The sequence below is a fragment of the Monopterus albus genome, unplaced genomic scaffold (genome assembly GCF_001952655.1).
Source record: "Monopterus albus unplaced genomic scaffold, M_albus_1.0 scaffold65.1, whole genome shotgun sequence".
Lineage (NCBI taxonomy): Eukaryota > Metazoa > Chordata > Actinopteri > Synbranchiformes > Synbranchidae > Monopterus > Monopterus albus.
Window position 1 is genome coordinate 2,250,824 of NW_018127945.1, and position 21,079 is coordinate 2,271,902.

Here is a 21,079-nt window from a genome sequence, read left to right on the forward strand (position 1 = left end):
GAATGCCATCAGGTCCTGCAGCTTTCCTGGGATTCACTGCTCTCATCGTTCTCCTCACCTCATGCACCTGAAGAGAGAGAGGTGCAGTGTTGTAGTTCTCATGAGGCACTGTGTGCGGATTCCTGGCGGTCTCAAAACGTGCAAATTAGTTGTTTAGTTCGTCTGCCAGAGTGCTGCTGCTATCGGTGTTTGTTGGGCCCTGACCTTTATAATTGGTCAGGGCCTGTATGCCCCTCCACATCTGCCATGGGTCACTGTCCCTGAAGTGGCCCTCTACCTTCCTCCTGTACATCTCCTTGGCATGTTTGATGCCCCTTCTCAGGTCGGCTCTGGCAGTGCTGTACAGTGAGGTGTCACCTGCTTTAAAAGCTAAAAGTAGGAACATGAACAGTCCGTGCTGGGGGTGGGTGGGATCTTGAGGATGGAGGGAGCCTTCCTACACACCCTGTGGTGGTAAATGCTCTGCAGAGAGGGCAGTGAAGTCCTGGTGAGTGTATGTCTCGAAGTCCTGTTGTCTAAAGATGTTCCAATCTGTACAGGCGAAACAGTCCTGAAGCTGGGAGAGAGCGTTGTCAAACCAGCTCCTGATGGTTTGACTGTTTGGCTTTGTTCTCTTCCTGATGGGGATATAGGCTGGTATTAGGAGCAGGGTGAGATGGTCAGATTGTTCTAGGTGGGGGAGGGGCTTTGCTCTATAGGCATGCTTGATGTTGGAATATACAAGATCAAGTGTGTTATCTCCCCCGGTTGGACACTTGACATGTTGATAGAATTTGGGGAGCACAGTATTTAAACATGCTTTATTAAAATCCCCAGCAATGATGTGAACGCCGTCAGGATGAGCTCTCTGTTGCTTGTTTATTATGTGTTGGAGGTGACCGAGTGCCATGCTAACGTTAGCATCTGGTGGTATGTAAATAGCAGTAATGATGACTACTGTTAGCTCCCGTGGCAAATAAAACGGTCTGCACTGGACAGACATAGCCTCGAAGTCCAGTGAACAGACCTTACCATTATTATTATTGTAGAGGAAACTCATTGAGCTGACTACCCTACTTCATGTCTGCTGTAAACAACACAAATGTGTAGGAACTTCCACTACATGATAGTGTAGTGGAAGTTCTTACAGTTCATATAAGATAGGACACATTTACAGCCATTACAGTCTAGGAATATCGGCAGGGAAATAGGAGTGGGTCCTGCATGTCCACAGCAGTTTTGTGAAGCTGTTTTGCACAGTCGCATCACAAAAAATACTTAGCCACTCAAGGTTTTCTATCATATATAGGACACATGCCTGAAATTGAATAAAACACACTGTTGAGCAGAGGTCAGGCTAGACCCCCCCACACGGTGTAGTTTTACAAAATTTGACAATTACCATTAAAATATGAACAACCCTTCTACAAGAAGTTAGGTTAAGGACAATGGTTTGAATTCTTATTATACTACTATAAATAATACATTCACAATATACTATTTAAGCAGAAAGTATGCCAGATCAGGTTCTGTCAACTCTCTTCATCTGCTGAAAGCTGCGCAGCTATAACTTTCTGAAATTAAATTTTTTGGGTTCTTTACTTCATTCTCTTCAAAACTCAAATATCTTGACCTTATTTTTTGTGTAGCTGTTCCAGCTAACACTGAAATTAGCACCTCGCTAGCCTGCGACTATGTCAGTAGAGCTGAACCATGTTCACATATTAACTGACAGCTGTGAGTTCCCACCCATGACGATGGCCTTCTCTGACTTGTTAACACTGTTATTCTGGACAAAAACCTTTAGAAGGGTCATAGAGACTTCGATAGCAACTCTACCCATTTAGATAAGTGTTGGGGGATGTTTCTACAAAAAAAAGAAGGAAAATGCTACTTATTGTAGCTTTAGGTTAGGGGAGTGACTTCATGATAGTAGATCAGTAATGATAATAATGATAATTGTAACTTTAGAAAGAAGAAAACCACCTCAGATCAACACTGTTCTCATTTAGGAGATGGAATTGTATCAGGAGACAAAGTGAAACCCTGCATCCTGAAATTTTAATTTTTGTCTTGCTCTTCTAGGCTGAGGTGTGGGACCTGGAGGTCCTGAGAGCCAACAACAGCAATTGGCCTGTCAAAGCCACAGAACTGAAAGAAGGCCTCATCACAGTCAAGGGACATAACCAGGTAGGTATGAAACACTAATGAAAGGATTCATGCATAACGTGAATCAGATACAGCACTGACTAAAAAGCAGGAAGCTGCTACCTGAATGATTTTCATAGTGAGCTTTGCTAATAGGACTATTGTTGTCTATCACACTGCTGTGGCCAAACAGTTCTGGGTGTAACGATTAGGAACGATTTGTTTAGACAGGTACAGTATATCAATCATGCTGACTTAACCATCATGATGGACGACAGCAGCATTCATTGGCCCAGCCTTAACAGGGAGTGCAAAGTGATATGCTGTTTATTTTGGGTGTGATACAGAAATGTCTTGATGTGCTGACACTGAGTATTGCTTCATGTCTGTCTCTCCAGCAGGTCAGTGAAGGGGCCCTGTCTCCAGATGGAACTGTGTTGGCAACAGCCAGCCATGATGGATACATCAAGTTTTGGCAGATTTACATAGAAGGGGGACAGGACCAACCCAGGTAAGCAAGGATGTGTTTACACTGTATGTAGTATATTTTTCACCTTTTGATTGTTTTCTTCACTCTGCTCCTCTGGTGCTCTCTCATCTTGTTTTCTTTTCTTTTTCATTTTTGCAAACACACTTATCCAGATGCCTTCATGAATTGCGGCCTCATGGAGGACGTCCTCTCTCCTGCCTTCTTTTCTGTGACAACCACAAGAGGCAGGACCCAGAGTTAGTACACACGGGTGCACACTCAGCTTTCTGTGAAAACTGGCATTCAGTACATGTATTAAACGAAGACTGTTGCCATTAGATTGGTTAATTTACATTGCCTCACATCCATTACATGTTTCTTCATTGCAGTGTTCCTTTCTGGCGGTTCCTAATAACTGGAGCGGATCAGAACCAGGAGTTGAAGTTGTGGTGCACCATTTCCTGGACCTGTTTACAGACCATCAGGTAATTCGTCTATCAGTAATCTCAAATTTAAATTACTCCCATCTCCTGTTAGTGGTATAATGTGGTATTACCCATCAAATTGGTACTTGGACCAGTCAAGACATTTAGGGATGATTAATTCTGTTATGTGAAGCTTATGCCATTAAGATACTAATGATAGATTGTTTTCCTCCCTTAGGTTTTCTCCAGATCCATTCAACTCCTCAGCTCTGCCAAGCTTGAAGGCCAGTCTGGACCTCTCTGCTGAGTATCTCATCCTCACTGATGTACAGAGGAAGGTTAGCGCAGTGCTGTCAGTTACATAGTTCCAGAAATGTTCACCAATTAATTGCTCAGTCACGTAACATTCTTTGATAGAGATACAAAGCAGTATAGTTAAGCTGTTACTCAGTGTTACTCCATTGACATACAGCTCAAAACTCAAGATAAACCAAGTTCAAATCTTCCTTCAGAAACTTTTCAATTAATTAAATACTGATTAAATATGATAAATTTTGGGTGTGTGCCACGTTTCCGAGAGCTGGTTTGCATTTTTATTTAAAAGGCCCCTCTTGCTAGAACTAGGCTCAGTCTTTTCTTGTAACTGGCCATTTATTAAATCCTATCTGGACCAATCCAACATTCTTGCTACTCACATTACCTTTTCATTCTGACCCTGACTTTATAGTTTGTCAATGTTATCCTTTGCCAGGTTCTGTATGTGATGGAGCTATTGCAGGACTTGGAGAAAGGCAAGGCAAGTTTCACAGCTGTCTCGGAGTTCCTGCTCACCCACCCTGTGCTCAGCTTTGGGGTCCAGGATGTCGCCCATAGCCGACTGCAACACACTGAAGTCCTCCCTACAGAGGAGGAGAGTGAGAGCCTGACCACAGGTGCACTTGCATCACAAAACGCAAATTGCTCTCTTCACTCCTGTAGCCCTTTGATCATTCCTGTTACCATAAAATCTTTGTCCTTTAATACATGGCATATTGTTAGTCATGTAGATAGTTCAAGGGCTGCCACTCACACAGCAATTTATTTGCTTTCTGCTTTTATTTGGTGACTTTTGGGGAACACTCCTGAATTAAGAAAATTATCCCCTTTTTTTGTATTAAATGTGTAGCAGCATTCAGAGCTTTCCCCAGGTTTTCAGACAGCTTGGGTGCTCACTCAGTTGATTAAATTATGATGTATGTGAATTAATTAACTTGTACATGTAGGTAGGCAAGGCAACTCATACCACCTGACTGCTATATGACTGTCTAAATGAGGACCTGCATCACTGTTTGTGGCTGGTTCTCACACTACACTGCAGGAACAGGGGAGACAACTGTTTCTGTCAGTGAGGACAGTAGTGGGGAATGAGGTTAACCTTAACGATGGCTGCCCCTAGTTGACAGTACAGAAAAATATCCTGTCAGCTGTTCAATTGTTCGGCAGTGCTGTCATACATCAATCACACAAATGTTCAACACTGATTGTTGATTGACAGGTCACTCCTGTTGCCAGTTTGTTTCCATTTGAGACCAAGTCACCTTTCTATTTTTTCAGTGTATATAACCCACATTCATTCTGATATGTTGCGTTTTTATGTTCATTCTGCATAGGCGCTACGCAGAAACAGTTAAGTAAATGCCCCTAGGGAAAACCCTGGCATTGATCCTAGTTAATATAGTATCTTTTTTTTATGTGTTTGTGTTTCCTTCCAGAGGGTAATCAAGGAGCTGCAGAATCAAAGTCTGGGATCCAGATTAAACTGTTCTGTGTTCACACCAAGTAAGTCTCACATTACCTGATGTCAGCTTATGTTGGCTTTAGTAGGGTAGAATAAAATTCCCCAAGGGCAATTTCCCATACAGGCAGCCGATAAATAAATACCTAATTACCAAAGAATAGTTTTTAATTATGGCAGTCAAGTAAAGTGAATCACACTGTATAGAATTTCAAAGGCATGCAGCAGGTTCGCACACTGGCCAAAGTTAAAGTTAAGAAGCGTGCACTGTGACTGAGCCCGCATGAGGGTGCTATTATATGTGTCTTAACGTGTTTGTGTCTCTGTGTTTTTAGGAGTCTGCAGGATGTTCAGATCTGGTTCCAGCCCACTGTGGGTTCCAACTCTGCGGACCTCCTACCCTGTTCTGATTCTCAAGATTGTTTTGGTAAATTTGCAGTTTTAAAAACATTCCCATGAACAGTCTCACAAAGCAGACATGAAGGGCAAACCCCAATTCATCGAGATGAGCATTTCTTTGTTTACTTAAGTCTCTTTTTCATTTGCACGTTGATAAACATTTGTGAATTCTACTGTACCAAATGTGTAGAGAGGGGTATTATTGCTTTAGTTAATGTGTTCTGTTTAAATGTACTACACGTTCCTTCTGTTCGGGTCCAACAGGCCCAAACAATCTTTATGGATTCATAAGTCCACATCTACAAACAATTTTGCACTGTCTCTACTAGGATCAGCCACCTCTCAGGCTTAGAGAGACATGCAGACACTCTGCCAAACAACCCCCAGCAGGCCACTCAGGGGCTATTTACACATCAAAGCCCCCAATTTGCATATGAATACAGCGATCACTGCGTCTTTGTGTGTGTGTTTCTGCAGCGGTGTTGATCGGGATGATCTCTCTATCACTCAGACACACTGTAAGTTGCGTGGGGATAACTAACCTGTGACATGTGTGACGTTGGTGACGTGTGTGCCGTCCTGAGACGTGCGTCGCTCACGCACTCCTCCACTATATCCGTATTAGCTTGGCTCTACCCTGCGGTAACCACAACATAATAAATTACAAATGTGAACCACTATCTAACACTCCCAGAGCACATTTTATTATCAAACAGACTGTATTTTACATGAATTACCAACCTGTGACCGGCTGTGCCATTCCTGAGACGCGCCTCGCTGACGCACTGCTCCGCTCGTTTTACGCGTTATTTTGGCTCACCCGAGAGTAATGTTGTCCTCCAAATATGAGATTTCTTCGTCTGCTTCAACATCAGAATCTTCTCTCACCTAAAAATGATTTCCAGGGCCGTCTCACTACTAATGCGCCTAACATGCTTGCTATCTATACTGTGGATAGTGCGCAGGGGGGAGACTGGTCTCCAGCTCTAAATATTCTGTCTGCCCAGCAACAAGGGTGGGTGTCGTCTTTCAAGGTGATCATAAAACATGCAAATAACCCTCATAACTGACAAGGAGACCCACCAATAGGTTGTAAACATGGCATATTGGTCACATCCAACAGTACTGTAAGTGGCCATCTGACCAAGTGCGCCCGCCCCTGCTTGTCTGGTTGAGCTAGGGGTTGGGGACTGGTGTGTGTGTATGTCTGGAGTTGTTTGGAGGTGTTTGTGTGTCGTTTGGGCTGTTTGTGTGTCAATTGGAACTCAAGTGGCTGGCTTCAAAGGGTTTAGTGTGAGGCCAAGTGGCCTTTAGTATTGCTGGGCTTATCACCTCTCGACCTCTCCTCCATGTTTTGCTTTGTTTTTTTTCTAGCTTTAATTTACAATTATGGTATTTAACATTTCAACCTGTCACTACAAAATTCTTATATAAATTCTGGGTTGTGAATGGCAAAAAAAAGTGCTGCGAATACATGTTGATGCTTTCATTCTACATGCTATAAATATAGCACTTTGTTTATGTGCTTTTGTTGTATGTCAGATATTACTGGACAGCTAATAGTGGGCTTTACATTTTGTTTCCAGCAGGGTTTTCAGACCATCTCACTGACCACAGCTCTGACAAGGAGTCAGGAAGTGGCTCCCAGACTGACCTAAGGAAGATCCCATCTCTTCCTCCACCTGCTGACTTCCTTTCAAACTCTGCCACTGGCAGCGGGCCGATGCTCAAGCTGATGACTCCTGACGCCTTCATGACACCAAGCACTTCAGTACATATGCTCGTGATCAATGCATAATGTTACACTCTATCATTGCAGTATGCTGTTTACTATATAAACGCTATGTAAACAGCATACTGCATCTGTTGAACATGTTTTGGGTGAGTGCTACTCCCGGAACTTAGCAGACACAGGTCTCTAAACCCATTATTATTACACAGTCCATACAAACGGAAGACCTGCGTTTTCTTTGGCTGTTTGAGTTTACGTTAAGGTCTGCGTCAAACGGCTAAATATAAAGGAAGTCTTCAGTTCATGTGTGACGTTAGGTACAGTTCTGTCTGACAACTCTTTTTGGAAGATAGTCACATTAACAATGACAGTCATGAGAACATAGCTGTGATTTGAGTCATCCCACTCATCTGCATTGTTCTTTAGTTTTGTTTTGTTTGTTAAATGGTCAATATTGTGAAGTAATGCAAGGAAATTAACAAAAGATGTAACTAACAACAATGGTTTCTAACCACTGAGTGATTTTCCAATCCCTTTGTTATTTGCTGCCTGTAGATCACTGTTTTTGTCATTCTCCAGGTCCCGGCTTCTCCTGGCAGCAGCGCCAGCAGTCTGACTATTGTAACAGCTATTAGCAGTAACACGGACTCAACTAACAGGTAGATTTCTCTACACAGTCCATTTAGGATCAAATACAGTGTCTGTAGTACAGATTATATATGTTATAGGGTAGCTTGTCCTTTTTCAACCATTTTATTTGTTATAACTCATATTGTAATTGCACAGAGAACTTACAGGGTATGGGGTGTTTTTTTTCTGGTGTTTGTAGCCACACATTTATATACGGACCCTGTTTATTACTGCATGTATATTAACACACCCACATAATTTGCTCCTGTTTGTTTTCTGGTTGCACATGTCAACCTGTATGGCTGAGAACATATGTCTGTCTTACTTTGTGTAGAGCTGTAGACGATGGCAGTCAGAGTCCTAACAGAGCAGAGAACAGCAGCAGCAGTCTGGTATTTTCTACTTCCACCAGCAGCCCAAGAGCTGCTTCTGTTGTGCTGCTGTCTGGACTAGAGAACCTGCAGGTAGGAACAAACAGTTTCCTACCTCTACCTTGCAAAACACTTATGGCATGGTCTTTTTTCCAAATAAAATCTTCCTCTCTGTACCTAGACTTTGGTGTCCCCTAGCAGCCCCCTTGCACTTGACAGCCCTCAGGTCCTGGACTCTCCCCTCCTGCTGCCACTGGCCTCTCCAACCAGAGCCCGCTCCCCTGATGTCATCTCCTCAGCCTCTACAGCCATGTCCCAGGACATGCCAGAGATTGCATCCCAGACCCTGCAGCTTCAGCTAGGACTTGGGTCCAGTTTGGAGCCCATACCCCTATCTGCTCTGCAGACAGACAGCATGGCCTCTGCTGCCTCTGCTCTACACCTCCTTACCTCCCCACGCACAGCCAACAACAACAGGTGCATAGACTTACAAAGATCAATGCAGACTTGATATTCACTGAGATGGAATACACAACTTTAAAACATTTATAGAGACTGCTAACTGATCTTATTGAATGAAAACCCAAAGCTGGATTTTAAAATATAAAGAAAAACATCAGCATGGACCCATTAAATTAATCCAAATACTGCATTTTCTGTCTCAGCTTGTTGCCTCTTGAGCTTGGAGGTGCAGATGGGCCAGTGGCTGGAACAGTAGAGTCGGAGCCTAGACTCAGCCACACCCCATCTCTGCTCGAGAATGCCTTATCGCAAGAGAACCCCGGGGTGGGAGGAGGGTCCTCAGATGGTAATGTTAGTCACACACCCTGGCCAGCTGCACCTGACATCACCAGAGAAACCAGGAACAGTCTCAGGGATAACGGTCTTGGAGACTGGTAGGATTTCACACATACAGATACACTGGACAATTATAAACATGCAAATCTTTGTGAAGCATTTCATGAAGTTCTGAAGACTCAGCAAAATCTGATCACTACTTTTGGTCTGTATGGTGTCTTTTACATTTATTGACGAATGAAGATTGTAAGGGTTTGTCTTTTTTACTGATAATAGTTAATGGTGAACGTAGACACTTGTTACCAAAGATTCTGAAATTGTAAGACCAGTATGAGAACCATTTCTCAAAAGAGGCTTGTGTAATATGATTGCTGTTTTGTAGTTCAAGAGAGGAGTCACAGGACAGACACTTGAACTCACCTTACCATCAACGCTCCTATCACCTCACACAGAATGACAGTCAGGACACGGGTCCAGAGCAGAGGTAACACAGATGAACAATCTCCTTATTTATGCAATTAAACACACATAGACAGCATAGACAGATGATATCGCAATCAAGCACAGCGCTTTATTTGAGCCACAGTAACATACATCTCATAGACTACAGCAGCTTCCTTACTCTCAGCTGTGTGTATCAATGGTGTCTATATATTCAGTGACCCTGACGATGAGGTGGCCAGTCTGGCATCTTCCTCAGGGAACTGTGGCTCTTGCTCTTCTCACAGACTCCCAGTTAAGGATTGGAAGACCTCACCAAAACTAAAGAGGAAGACCAGGAAAGATGACAGGTATTTGAATATAATGTTTGTCTGAGCAATCTGAGTATGGGGTCGGGATGTGATATAAATCGGCGCCTGTCCTTTGGGAGATTGTTACCCAGGCTTAATTGCGTTTGAGCATTCATTAGCAATTTTTCATCTCGTCTCTCCATGTCCAGTGACAAAATGAGCAAAACTAGGAAAAGGCTTGAGTCAGGTCTCAGTGCATCCACTGACTTAATCTGGCATAATGGCCAATGAAAGTTCAGCTGCTGATGCTTTAAATAGACGTGACATGCAGTGATGCTGGGGGCGGCTGTGGCTCAGGAGGCAGAGCAAGTCGTCTCCTAACCGGAAGATTAGTGGTAGGGATGCACCGAAATGAAAATTCTTGGCCGAAAACTGAAACACCGAAAGAAATTATGCCAATTATTAGTACCACCATTGCATTTATGGCTATGACTGTGTACTAACTTTACTAAAATCAAGGCATTGCAATTACATAAATTAATATTAAAGTTTCAAAGAATAAATCAATTACAAATTATGCAAATATTTATTTAGCACATTGCAACAACGCACAGTATAAAATAAAATCCAAACTAAAATGTTTAACTTGACCCCACTCGTGTACATTAAATAATGTACAGGCCTACTGGCCTGCTGAAAGGTTATAAAATTAAATGTTCTTTCATAAAAACAAAGTGCATTTAGGTCAAGTGCATTTTAAATTTTCTCTGTAGGGCTACTACAAGAAAGTGCATTCAGAACAAGTGCAACTGCTTAAAGATACAAATAAGCCCATTCTACTTCTTGAGGTAAAGTGGCAGATTTTTCTGCTTTATCACAGTGAAGTCTGTTCCTCTTCTCATCGAGAACATGAGCTGCTGCACTGAACAGTCTCTCGCTGTCAGTGCTTCTGCACAGAGCAGACAAGTACTTGCGTGCCATCTTTGCCAGGTCAGGAAAGTGGCAGTGATTATTTCTCTAGTAGGCAAGAGGGTTATCACTTCTGGGGATGGGGACTTCAGACAGATAACCATCTAGCTGTTGAGTGGTTGAGCTTGTCATCTGCCTGACATTTGAGAAAGATTTGAGAGAGTGTATTTAAATAGGGCCAGTGCATAAATAAACATTTTTATCAAATTAAAAAATATCTAGCAGAAATATGGCTACAATCTGATAGTGACATATATAGTAGCCTAAGAACAGAATAGCCTACCTATTATTATTATTATTATTATTATTATTTGAGGCACTTTCTTGCAGGATTTCACTGAACATATCAGACAACGAGGGTGCATGCCCCTCATCTGGTGCAGAGAGACGAGTCTTTTTTTTTTTTAGCTCTGATCTCCTTCTCCTGCGCTGCTCCATCTCCGTCTCCACGCGGGTTCTCCGCATCCATTGCGGCCTGGATCATTTCTCGTGCGCGCTGCTTTATTTCCGCATCCAAGTAATGGTCTTTATAACGCGGATCAAGTACAGTTGCGATGAAGTGCAGAGGATCCGAATAGATCTCAATGAAACGTGTGCTGACAGACTCTAAGAGTGTACTTTTCATTGTTTTCACTCCGTGGTCCGTCTCAACCTCTTTGCTTAGCAGATGCTTTAGTGCTGCGATTAAAGGAATAACGTCCGCTACAGATGCATCAGAGGAGTTGATCTCTTTAGTTAGCTGCTCAAAGTGGGCAAGAAGAGAGAGAATGTTCTCTATTAAGACCCACTGGTGTGAAGTGAATGTCGCGGGGAGCTCGTGATCTGCGCTATATGCAGCCAAGACTCGCTTTTGCGCAAAGAGGCTTTGCAACATGTAAAAAGTGCTGTTCCACCGCGTACTCACGTCTTGCTGGAACCATTTTATTGGTGTTCCAAACTGATCTTGCATAGACTGCAAGCGGGAATAGGCCAGCTGAGAATGTTTAAAGTGGCCAACAATTCTTCTGCCTATAGCCAGTACGTCTTTTACGCTGCGTTGAGACAACACTCCCTCATTCACAGCCAGATGTAGTGTGTGGGCCATGCACCGTATTCCCTTCAGCTGGCTGTCTTCTATCGCTTTTGTCATATTTCTTGCATTGTCACTGACAATGACATGCACTTTAGATTGGTCGATATGCCAGGTGTCGAACATATTGGCGAATGCATCAGAAATGGCTGCTGCTGTATGTGACCCTCGAAACTCTTGTGAATGGAGCAGAATCTTTGGAGATGGAAATCAGCGTTGATCCATTGTGCGGTTAGACTGAGCATACTGGTAATGCTGACGTCTGAGCTCCATATGTCTGTCGTGAAACTGATTGCTGAAATATCTGCAGCTATATGCTCATGGACGTGAGTTGCAACAACATTAAACAGCTCAGGTAAACACACCTCTGAGAAATGCCGTCTGCTCGGCATGACATAACAGGGCTCAATGTGCTTGGGCCATTTTCGGCCGAATATTCGGTGCATCCCTAATTAGCGGTTCAATTCTGGGTTTGTCCAGTCCACATGTCGAAGTGTCCTTGAGCAAGACACTGAACCCCAGTTGCTCCTGGTGATGATACCGTGAGTGCGAATGGGTGAATGGCTAAATAGTATGAAAGCACTTTGAGTGTGCTGCAGTGCATAGAACAGCGCTATACAAGTTTAAGACCATTTACAAACTGAAAACATAATGCCTCTGGCCACGGCTATCACCAGAGTCAAGATAAGACCAAACTAAATGTATTTGTACTGCAGCCACAACATACTTGTAACTGTTAGTATTAGGATAAGGATAATCTCCTTCATTGGCCAAGTATGTTACACACAAGGAATTTGTTTCCGGTACAGAACCGATGGCAGCCATCTGCGGCGCCACCTCAACCGATGGCTCTAACCATCAGGGGCAACGGGGGTGTTCAGTGTCTTGCCCAAGGACACTTCGACACATGGACTGCCGGCACCAAGAGGCAAACCTTCAACCTTCTGGTTGGGAGACGACTGCTCTACCCACTGCATCATTGTCGCTTCCCCTAGGTAGTAGCTAGTTAGTATTAGGGCTGCATGGCTAATTGTTTCTTAATCGCAATTCAGACCTCGATGCAATCTCAGGGTAGCACAAGTGTAATGACAGCACTAGCATGTGACATGCAGTGATACTTCTTTTGCCTGAAAATATTTCAATCCACAGGCGTTTTAAGTTGTACCAAAATGAGGCACTGAAATCCGCATTGTGCTTTGGTCCGCTAGGTACCGACAGTATAGGAACCGGTGCTATATTGGCACCGGGTTTCAGTACCTTTCCCTAGCACTTTGTGGTTATTGGCTGTGGCTTTTGGCTAATGCAGAGTTTAGTGAAGAAAAGGGAGCACTTGGTACGATGCAGAAACGACAGTATCATTGTCACGTGGGATCATGCAACCCTAAGTAGTATTAGCATTTTACTGTGATTTATCCTTACTCAAGTCTTGAAGCAAGAAACAATGATCACTTTTATGTCCATATCTGATTTCAGTATGATTCACTAAAGGTGTTTGCGCATTCTTTTTTTTTTTCCCCCCTCTATAGTGAATCATCTCTGTTCAGGCAAATGGACTCTGGTCAGGTACAGCAATCACAAACAAATCTGTGAATATTGTTGATATTATGTTTTTACTTTAAATTCTTATATTATGTGTTCTTTTGGAAGCACATTGCACCCTGCGTAAGCCGTTAATTAATTTTTGGCCACAAAGCAACAAGAAAATGTCAAAACCAGCTTATGGGTGCTGAGCAGCCAGCTTATAAGATTGCTATTCCAAATCTATTAGGAAAGAATTGTCCTTGGTTTCGTTTGGTCTCCCTTTTTAACCCTTCTTTCCATCTGCTCATAGATGAATGCAGAAGTGCAGGATGAGTTGTTGATAGTACTGCGTAGTCAGCAGAGGGACTTAACTGAACTGCGTGGTCAGATTGAAGCCATGCAGACCTCCATTATGGCCCAGGTAGAGCACGTCCTGACAAATCACCAGGAGCAGGAACGTATCCTTCTGTCTTTTCTTACTCACTGAGCATGTTTTGAGGTTTGTTATTTTTCGTTTCCATGGTCTGTGAAACTTTCAAAGAAAAGCATAACCCCCAGTCCACACCCCAGGCATGTATGGTTGCCAGTGGAATCAGGTTACTGGTGTTGATTGATGACCTCACAGCTGATAAAAGTAGCATAATGAATTCTAAAGTGTATAGGGCTATAGTCTCTGCTCAGATTTAACCAAATATTGCAAAACTGATAGGACACCGTTTCATGTTCCAGACGGATAATGACCCAAACATACAACGTAAGCTACCCAAGAGTTTCTCAAAGCAGAGAATTGGGATATTCTTCACTGGCCAAATCAGTCACCTGATCTCAACCCAGTAGAGCACGGGTGGGCAATTCCAGTCCTCGAGGGCCACTGTCCTGCTTGTTTTCCAACTACCCTGCCTGACCTGCTGCTGATTACCTGGCTCAGGTGTGTTCAGCCAGTCAGAAGCTGGAAGAGAAAACAAGCAGGACAGCGGCCCTCAAGGACTGGAATTGCCCACCCGTGCAATAGAGTATGCTTTTCATGTACTGAAGACAAGTAAAGGCAGCAAGGCATTATTTATGACCCACCAAAAATGTGTGTGTGTGTGAGAAAATGACTGTAACAGAGGCCAAATGCCAAAAAACTTTATCCCAATATTTATTAACCTGACTGTATCTTTACATGTGCTGATGTTGATGGTGATCCTTTCATAATCTATTATTTTGAGCCTTGACCTGCCATGACCTCAGAGCTCAGATTGGAGCGAGTTCTGGCAGAGAGCCAGAATCAGCAGCAGCAGCAGCAGCTTCAAGAACAGCTCAGCCAGCAACTCAGCCACACCCTCAGCACAGCCCTCACCAACAGAATGGACAAAGTGCTACGAGAGGAACTGAAGAAAACAGTCCCACAAAGTAAGGATGTGCACACACAGTATTGCAAGGAATATATTCTTAAAGGTTTGTGTAGGAAACAGGTTTGACCCTCAAAATACAGTAGCAACATATGAGTATTTTTCTACTAATGACAAATTGTAAAACCTTTTGTCATAGTTCTTATCAAATGTTACTTTTCATTTACTTGTAGTCTTGCTTTCATCCTGAAAAATGGATCGTTGAACTTTTTTTTTTTTCTTCTTGTTGCAGTTTTTCATTTCACTACAGCCAACTACACAGTTGAGTTATTAACCTGGATTTAAGTTGATTCTATCTGACATTGCAATTATAAAGTAACAATTTTATCACTCGGGAATGACTGCTGGTCCGCATGGAATATTATAGCTCATTCAGTTATTTATTATCAGAAACAAAAAATATGTAAATGTTATGTTAAATTGAGCGGGGTTAAAAATGGTATAGCTGACCACAGAGAGCAGGAGCACACTGACCAGAGGTGTAATGGGCTGTGTGGCAGCAAAGTTAAGAGAATAACATTCTATCATCTCTAACCTTTTCCGTTATCACACGTATCAGTGATAACAGTGATATAGAGAGCATACACCACAGCTGTTGCTATTAATCTGTAGTTATGTTGATCTTGTCTGACAATGTCCTGACTTTATATAATGATTTGGTCAGCTGGGCTGTCTCCTGTCACTCCTTACCAGATGTTGGCTCTGATGCACTTTATTGTTTTGCCAACTGAACAGATGTAGAACAGATCTGCAGTAGCTGTTTTCATGATGATCAGACATTTTACTATGGACAAAGGTCTGTACAAAAATGACCTTCAAAATAATAATATGAGCTCAATTTATTTTCATATGAAAATGTTTTTAAATTCTGACAGCATGATGTCAACATGATATCTCAGGAACACCTTGAGAGAATTTTTTCAAATTTGACTCAATGATAAACGGATTAGATTTTGTTGGTCAAGGTCACTGACCTCACGTGAATGGTTGGCCCTGGCATACAACAGCAATGCAGTAATTCTAGTTTAATACGGTCAGAATTATTGCTGGTCGGTGTGTCAGCAAATCAGTGACAGCATCCCTGATCTAAATGTTGCCTGTTTAAAATGCCCTTGATAGCTGAAGTAAATCTCACCTACTTGCTGATCTGTTTCTTTTATTTCTTATATCTTCTTTGTAAAGTTTAGTTTTGCAGCATGGAGAAGTGAACAAAATTCACACAAGTTTGTACATCAGTAAATCACAGTCTTATGCATTTTAATGTTTGAGATCATCCTAGACACAAGTTAAATTTAATATAACAAAGGCAGCTGAGATGTGTTAGACTGACACTAAAATTAAGCAGTCTATGAGAGGTTTTCTTGCCTTGCCTCTCTTGCCCTCTAATACAAGGATGAGATGTTAATGTCTTTTCCTCCTTCCTTGATCTTATGTCTAATAATAGAGTTCTTGCTAATTCCTTTCTCTCTCTAGCAATCTCTAAGAGCCTGGAGCCTATCACAGGTCAGCTGAGCAGCACAGTTGCTGCTAAGCTAACTGCGGTGGAGGTCACCCTGAAGGACAATGTTACCAAGGTGGTCAAATCAAAAGTATGTTGCTGATTTATGTCGCTACCTGTCTTTTCTCTTTGTATGCACCATAAGTCCTGTACAAACAAATTAATGTCTTCAAATCTTGTTTTTGCTTCCTGGTTTCCAGAACATAACAGATGCTATTGGTCGAGCAGCAGCTGAGGCAATGCAGGGGCCCATCCAGGCAGCTTATAAAGATGCCTTCCAGAGTATTGTGTTGCCTGTGTTTGAGAGAGGCTGCCAGTCAATGTTTCAGCAAATCAATGACAGCTTCAAACAAGGAACACAAGAATGTAAGTCGGCCTTAAAAAAATCAAAAGTTGTGTTTTTGTCAACAAAGAAAAAGCAAAATGTAGTTGACTTTTAAAAAATTACTTGCATAACCTACTGCAACACAAGTTGAACATTTTGGAACTGTCCCTCAGCTCTGTTGTTTATACATAGATTTTATCTTTGTTGTGGTTGCATGGTGTGAAGTTTGTCTGTTATATTCAGGTGCAGTAACATAAGTGTAATCTATATATTGATACATTAATGAACTATCCCCCCTAAAGTATCATACACACAGCTGGACATTGAATATGAACCTGTATTCTGAAGAAATCACTATCTGATAGAGTTACAGTAAGGCACATGCATTACAGTTCAATTGAATTCAATTTATTTGTATAGTGCCACGTCACAACAACAGTTGTCTCAGGGCACTTTTCATAATCAGGTTTAGACCTTACACTTTTAAAAGGAAAATGAAACGATTCCCCTTGAGCAAGCACATGGGGACAGTGGGGAGGAAAAACTCCCTTTAACCCGAGAAACCTTTGACAGACCCAGGCTCTTGGTGGGTGGCCATATGCCTCGACCAGTTGGGGTGAGTGGATAGAGGAGAGCGAAAAGAAGAAATGCAGACTATGTTGAAAACCTCAATTTTGTTAGTGTTTTATTACAATAAATAGGAGCTCTTTGCATTAAAAAAGAAAATGTATTGAAACCAGGGTCAAGACTGTGTTTGCTTTAGGGAAATCTCTTTGTAATTAATAACCGCTATTCAGTTTGAATCACTTAAACGCTTCACAACTCACTGAAATGACTGATACACACCAGCTTATTGAATTGTCTTGGCTAACCTGTTAACAACACACACACACACACACACACACCTGCCCTAATCTATTGGAGAGGGTGACTGCCGACTACAAACGGCCCAAATGTCTCTGCTTTCATTCTGTGTAATTGTGTTCATTTCAATTCCACCGCAGTAATGGTGGTAGATGCTTGACAGCGGAACTTTTGACAGCAGGTTATTGATTCACTGTTGGTGTAAAAAATAATGCTTAATGGAACTTTGGCTGTATTTACGTTTGCTTATTTGGGGCAAAGATTTTATTTTTTGTTTGTTTTTGTTTTTATTTTACTTTTATCTTTGCAGACATCCAGCAGCTTGAGACTCATATGAAGAACAAAAAGCAGAGAGAGCACGAGACACAAGACCCCGTGATTGGCCAGCTCCAGCAGATGATTGACAGTTTCCAAAGCTCCACCGATCAGCTGGCCACTAACATCACAGCTGCCATCCGGTCAGAGGTCCAGCACCAGATCCAGATGATGGTGGGAAAGTATGTACTGTGCTGTCCCTCATGAATTACAGTTAGACACTTGTGACTGAAGTGAATTGAATCTCCAATGAATCAATGGTGGGGCAGCATGGTGGCGCGGTGGTTAGTGCTGTTGCCTCGCAGCGAGAAGGTTCCGGGTTTGAGCCCCGGCCAACCTGGAGTTTGCATGTTCTCCCCGTGCTTGCTACAGTATGGTTTTCCCTAAATGTGATCAGGCTGTAACCAGGGCTCTACTCTTGCATTTGTTTTTAGGGTCCTTATGGCACTAAATGAAACTGTTTAGGTGCACATTTACTTTTTTAAATAACTTTTCTCGATATCATAAGAAAAAAAAAAAAAAATTCAACATATGCAGTATGTACAAGACACCAGGTCAAACCGACATTTTTATGAGATTACTTTCAAAACAAAGTTTCAAAACCAGATTTGGTCAGGTCTGATTCTAGTATCAAGTCATTCATGGAATTATATTCATTTTAACCAGTGAAAAGCTCTGCTTAAAAATAAGAAGCTGCTGCAGTGGTGCGGTGGGTAGAGCAGTCGTCTCCCAACCAGAAGGTTGAAGGTTCAAATCTCGGTGCCGGCAGTCCGCATATCGAAGTGTGCTTGGGCAAGACACTGAACTCCCCTCGTTGCTCCCGATGGTTAGAGCCATCGGTTGAGGTGGCGCCGCAGATGGCTGCCATCGGTTCTGTACCGGAAACAAATTCCTTATGTGTAATATACTTGGCCAATAAAGGTGATTATCCTTATTTTGATAAGAAGTATGTTGACAGTTGACTCTGCTGCCACAGACACAGAGACAAGAAGCTGTACCAGGAACACAAATCCACAGTTTGCAATCCACTCATCCTACTCTCTGGTACCTTGGCATACTGTTAAAATACTCTAGATCCTTATGCCAATCTGTATAATGAGCAGTTTTACTTTAGGTTATATTTCGATGCTAATACTTTTGTGCTTTTATTTAAGTAATGCAGGCCTTAGAGTATTTTCACACTGTGGTACTGAAAATTTTACTTCAATAAATAATCGGAGTACTTTTTCCACCACTGGTTTGTGGTAGCTGGTATGTATTGTTAAGGGGTGGCAGAGAAACAAAGCAGAGTGCTTGGTTGTGTTGTTAAAGTTAAGTCGACAGCAGTGCAGAATGGCATCTGTGATGCTGTGTTGCTACCAGAGAAAGCCAGTGTGTTTGTAGAAATGAGGTGTTTTCTTTGTCTCACCAGTTTGACCAACAGTTGCAGTGTGTTGCTGAGCTGCTTGTTTGTTAATATGTTCGGTACGATGCTAATATCGGTTTGTTGGTAATGAACTGCGAAGTATTCACGCAGTCCTCCATGCTTGTCTTTCAAAGCTCATTATCAAGTGATTAATACACATGCAAACGAATTCCTTGTCTGAAGATGAACTACAACATAATTCTCGTCTGTGTGTGCTGTCCATGTGCAACACTGGCTTCGCGGTTGAGTTCCGCCTTTTTTGTTCCATCATCAGTGACAGAATTGTAGAACATATGAAACATGGTTCTATGTGATTTTTTTTTTTCCTCCCACCCCTATTTAATGATCAAAAATCACTGTCATCGCCCACTCAGTACTATTGGGTGGTGCTGGCAAGTTTCAAAAGAACCCCACTGTTGACTGATATTTCATGTAGTCATTGATTGACATTCTAAGCAGACATGTTTATTATCAGATATGCATATCAGCCTGTACCAGCAGTCCTGGGTTTACTCATTGCCTATTGTGCAGGTGTGTAATGTATTAGAGAGAAGAAACGAGCAAAACGTAATCCTGGGGCTAATGTAAGAACATAAATTCGATGGAGTCTCTTGTTCCTTCTGCAATTAATTTCACATCCTCTAGAGTTTATAGATTTGTTGAGGGCAGAGCAGAGAGAAACTAGTTGGCCAACTAAAACTTTAGTCTTGAAGAGAGAAATAACAATGCCTGACTGAGCTGAGCCAGTTTTTTTGTTGTCACAAAGAGAAGATTACAGTCACAAAAATATGACTGAACAAGGGAAATCTTCCTGAAACTGTTACGTTGTGCATGTTGGACATACCCAGGCTCTTTTCCACCTCAGTTTGCAGGAGTCTATTCTTAGCCATGTGCAGCGGATTGTCAAAGGGGAGGTGAGCCTGGCAATGAAGGAGCAGCAGGCAGTGGTCACCTCCAGCATTATGCAGGCGATGAGGTCAGCGGCCAGCACACCCGTCCCCACAGCACGTCTAGATTACCAGACACAGCAGGCCAACATCCTGCAGCTTCTCCAGCAGGGCCAGCTCAACCAGGCTTTCCAGCAGGTAACGCGCACGCACGCACGCACACGCGCGCACACACACACACACACACACACACACACACACTTGTTGCAGTTTCTGTGGCCAAACTGTATTTTGCAGTTGATTATAGATGCAAACAACCTCACAAAACTTGTAATTATTCACTAATACACATGAACTTACACTTACAAGGTCCAGAAAAGCAACATAGTGTGGCTGCCTCACATAGTCCCACTAGTACATTAATTATGCTGCACTCATGTGTATGTATTTTTTGCTGTAAATACCTTCTTACCTGAATCTCCTCTCCGTTTCATTATCGGCCATGTTTACATGAGCAAACCTCAGCTCATAAACTGACACACAACAGCTGGATTATAATTCTATCTATGCTCATCATGTTAACTGACTGTCAATGTTAAACAGACATTCATGGCATATGTATACAGTGCCTTGCAAAAGTATTTGTACCCCTTGGAACTTTTCCACATTTGTCACGTTACAACCACAAACTTAAATGTATCTTATTGGGATTTTATGTGATAGACCAACACAAAGTATTGTGAAGTGGAAGGAAAGTGATATGTGGTCAAGATTTTTTACAAATAAAAATCTGAAAAGTGTGGCGTGCATATGTATTCAGCCCCCTTGAGTCAATACTTTGTCGAAGCACCTTTCGTTGCAATTACAGCTGCAGCTTTATTTGGGGTATGTCTCTACCAGCTTTGCACATCTACACTGTGTGCACAATTATTAGGCAAGTGAGTATTTGGACCATATCATCATTTTATCCATAATTTTCAACTCCAAGCAGTATAAACTTGAACGCTTATTGGACTTAATGCATATCAGGTGATGTGTTTTAGTGTAACGAGGGAGGGTGTGGCCTAAGGAGATCAACACCCTATATCAAGGTGTGCATAATTATTAGGCAGAATGTTCTCCTCTGGAAAAATGGGCCAAAAAAGAGATTTAATTGACTCTGAAAAGTCAAAAATTGTAAAAAGTCTTTCACAGGGATGCAGCACTCTTGAAATATCTAAGATATTGGGGCGTGATCACAGAACCATCAAACATTTTATAGCAAATAGTCACCAGGGTCGCCAGAAACATGTTGAGAAGAAAAGACGCAAATTAACCACCAGAGATTTGAGAAGAATCAAATATGAAGCTACCAGGAACCCATTATCCTCCAGTGC

General features: G+C 42.2%; 1 protein-coding gene across 4 annotated transcripts in view; it reads left to right on the top strand.

The window, feature by feature from the left end:
* edc4 (enhancer of mRNA decapping 4) overlaps positions 1–21,079 on the top strand; it is a 41,684-nt gene that overhangs the window by 11,221 nt on the left and 9,384 nt on the right. The window contains exons 7-28 of one of the 4 annotated variants that reach the window (XM_020604302.1): positions 2,065–2,169; positions 2,526–2,638; positions 2,770–2,853; positions 2,986–3,081; positions 3,260–3,359; positions 3,773–3,953; positions 4,773–4,839; positions 5,131–5,222; positions 6,784–6,965; positions 7,506–7,585; positions 7,891–8,020; positions 8,109–8,404; positions 8,593–8,823; positions 9,108–9,209; positions 9,385–9,516; positions 13,021–13,057; positions 13,326–13,473; positions 14,249–14,410; positions 15,883–15,998; positions 16,108–16,273; positions 17,407–17,593; positions 19,682–19,901. In XM_020604302.1, the coding sequence (XP_020459958.1) occupies positions 2,065–2,169; positions 2,526–2,638; positions 2,770–2,853; positions 2,986–3,081; positions 3,260–3,359; positions 3,773–3,953; positions 4,773–4,839; positions 5,131–5,222; positions 6,784–6,965; positions 7,506–7,585; positions 7,891–8,020; positions 8,109–8,404; positions 8,593–8,823; positions 9,108–9,209; positions 9,385–9,516; positions 13,021–13,057; positions 13,326–13,473; positions 14,249–14,410; positions 15,883–15,998; positions 16,108–16,273; positions 17,407–17,593; positions 19,682–19,901 (3,027 nt within the window). Of the gene's footprint in view, positions 1–2,064; positions 2,170–2,525; positions 2,639–2,769; positions 2,854–2,985; positions 3,082–3,259; positions 3,360–3,772; positions 3,954–4,772; positions 4,840–5,130; positions 5,223–6,780; positions 6,966–7,505; positions 7,586–7,890; positions 8,021–8,108; positions 8,405–8,592; positions 8,824–9,107; positions 9,210–9,384; positions 9,517–13,020; positions 13,058–13,325; positions 13,474–14,248; positions 14,411–15,882; positions 15,999–16,107; positions 16,274–17,406; positions 17,594–19,681; positions 19,902–21,079 lie in introns of all 4 variants that reach the window. The other 3 variants (XM_020604301.1, XM_020604300.1, XM_020604303.1) reach the window with 3 other exon arrangements.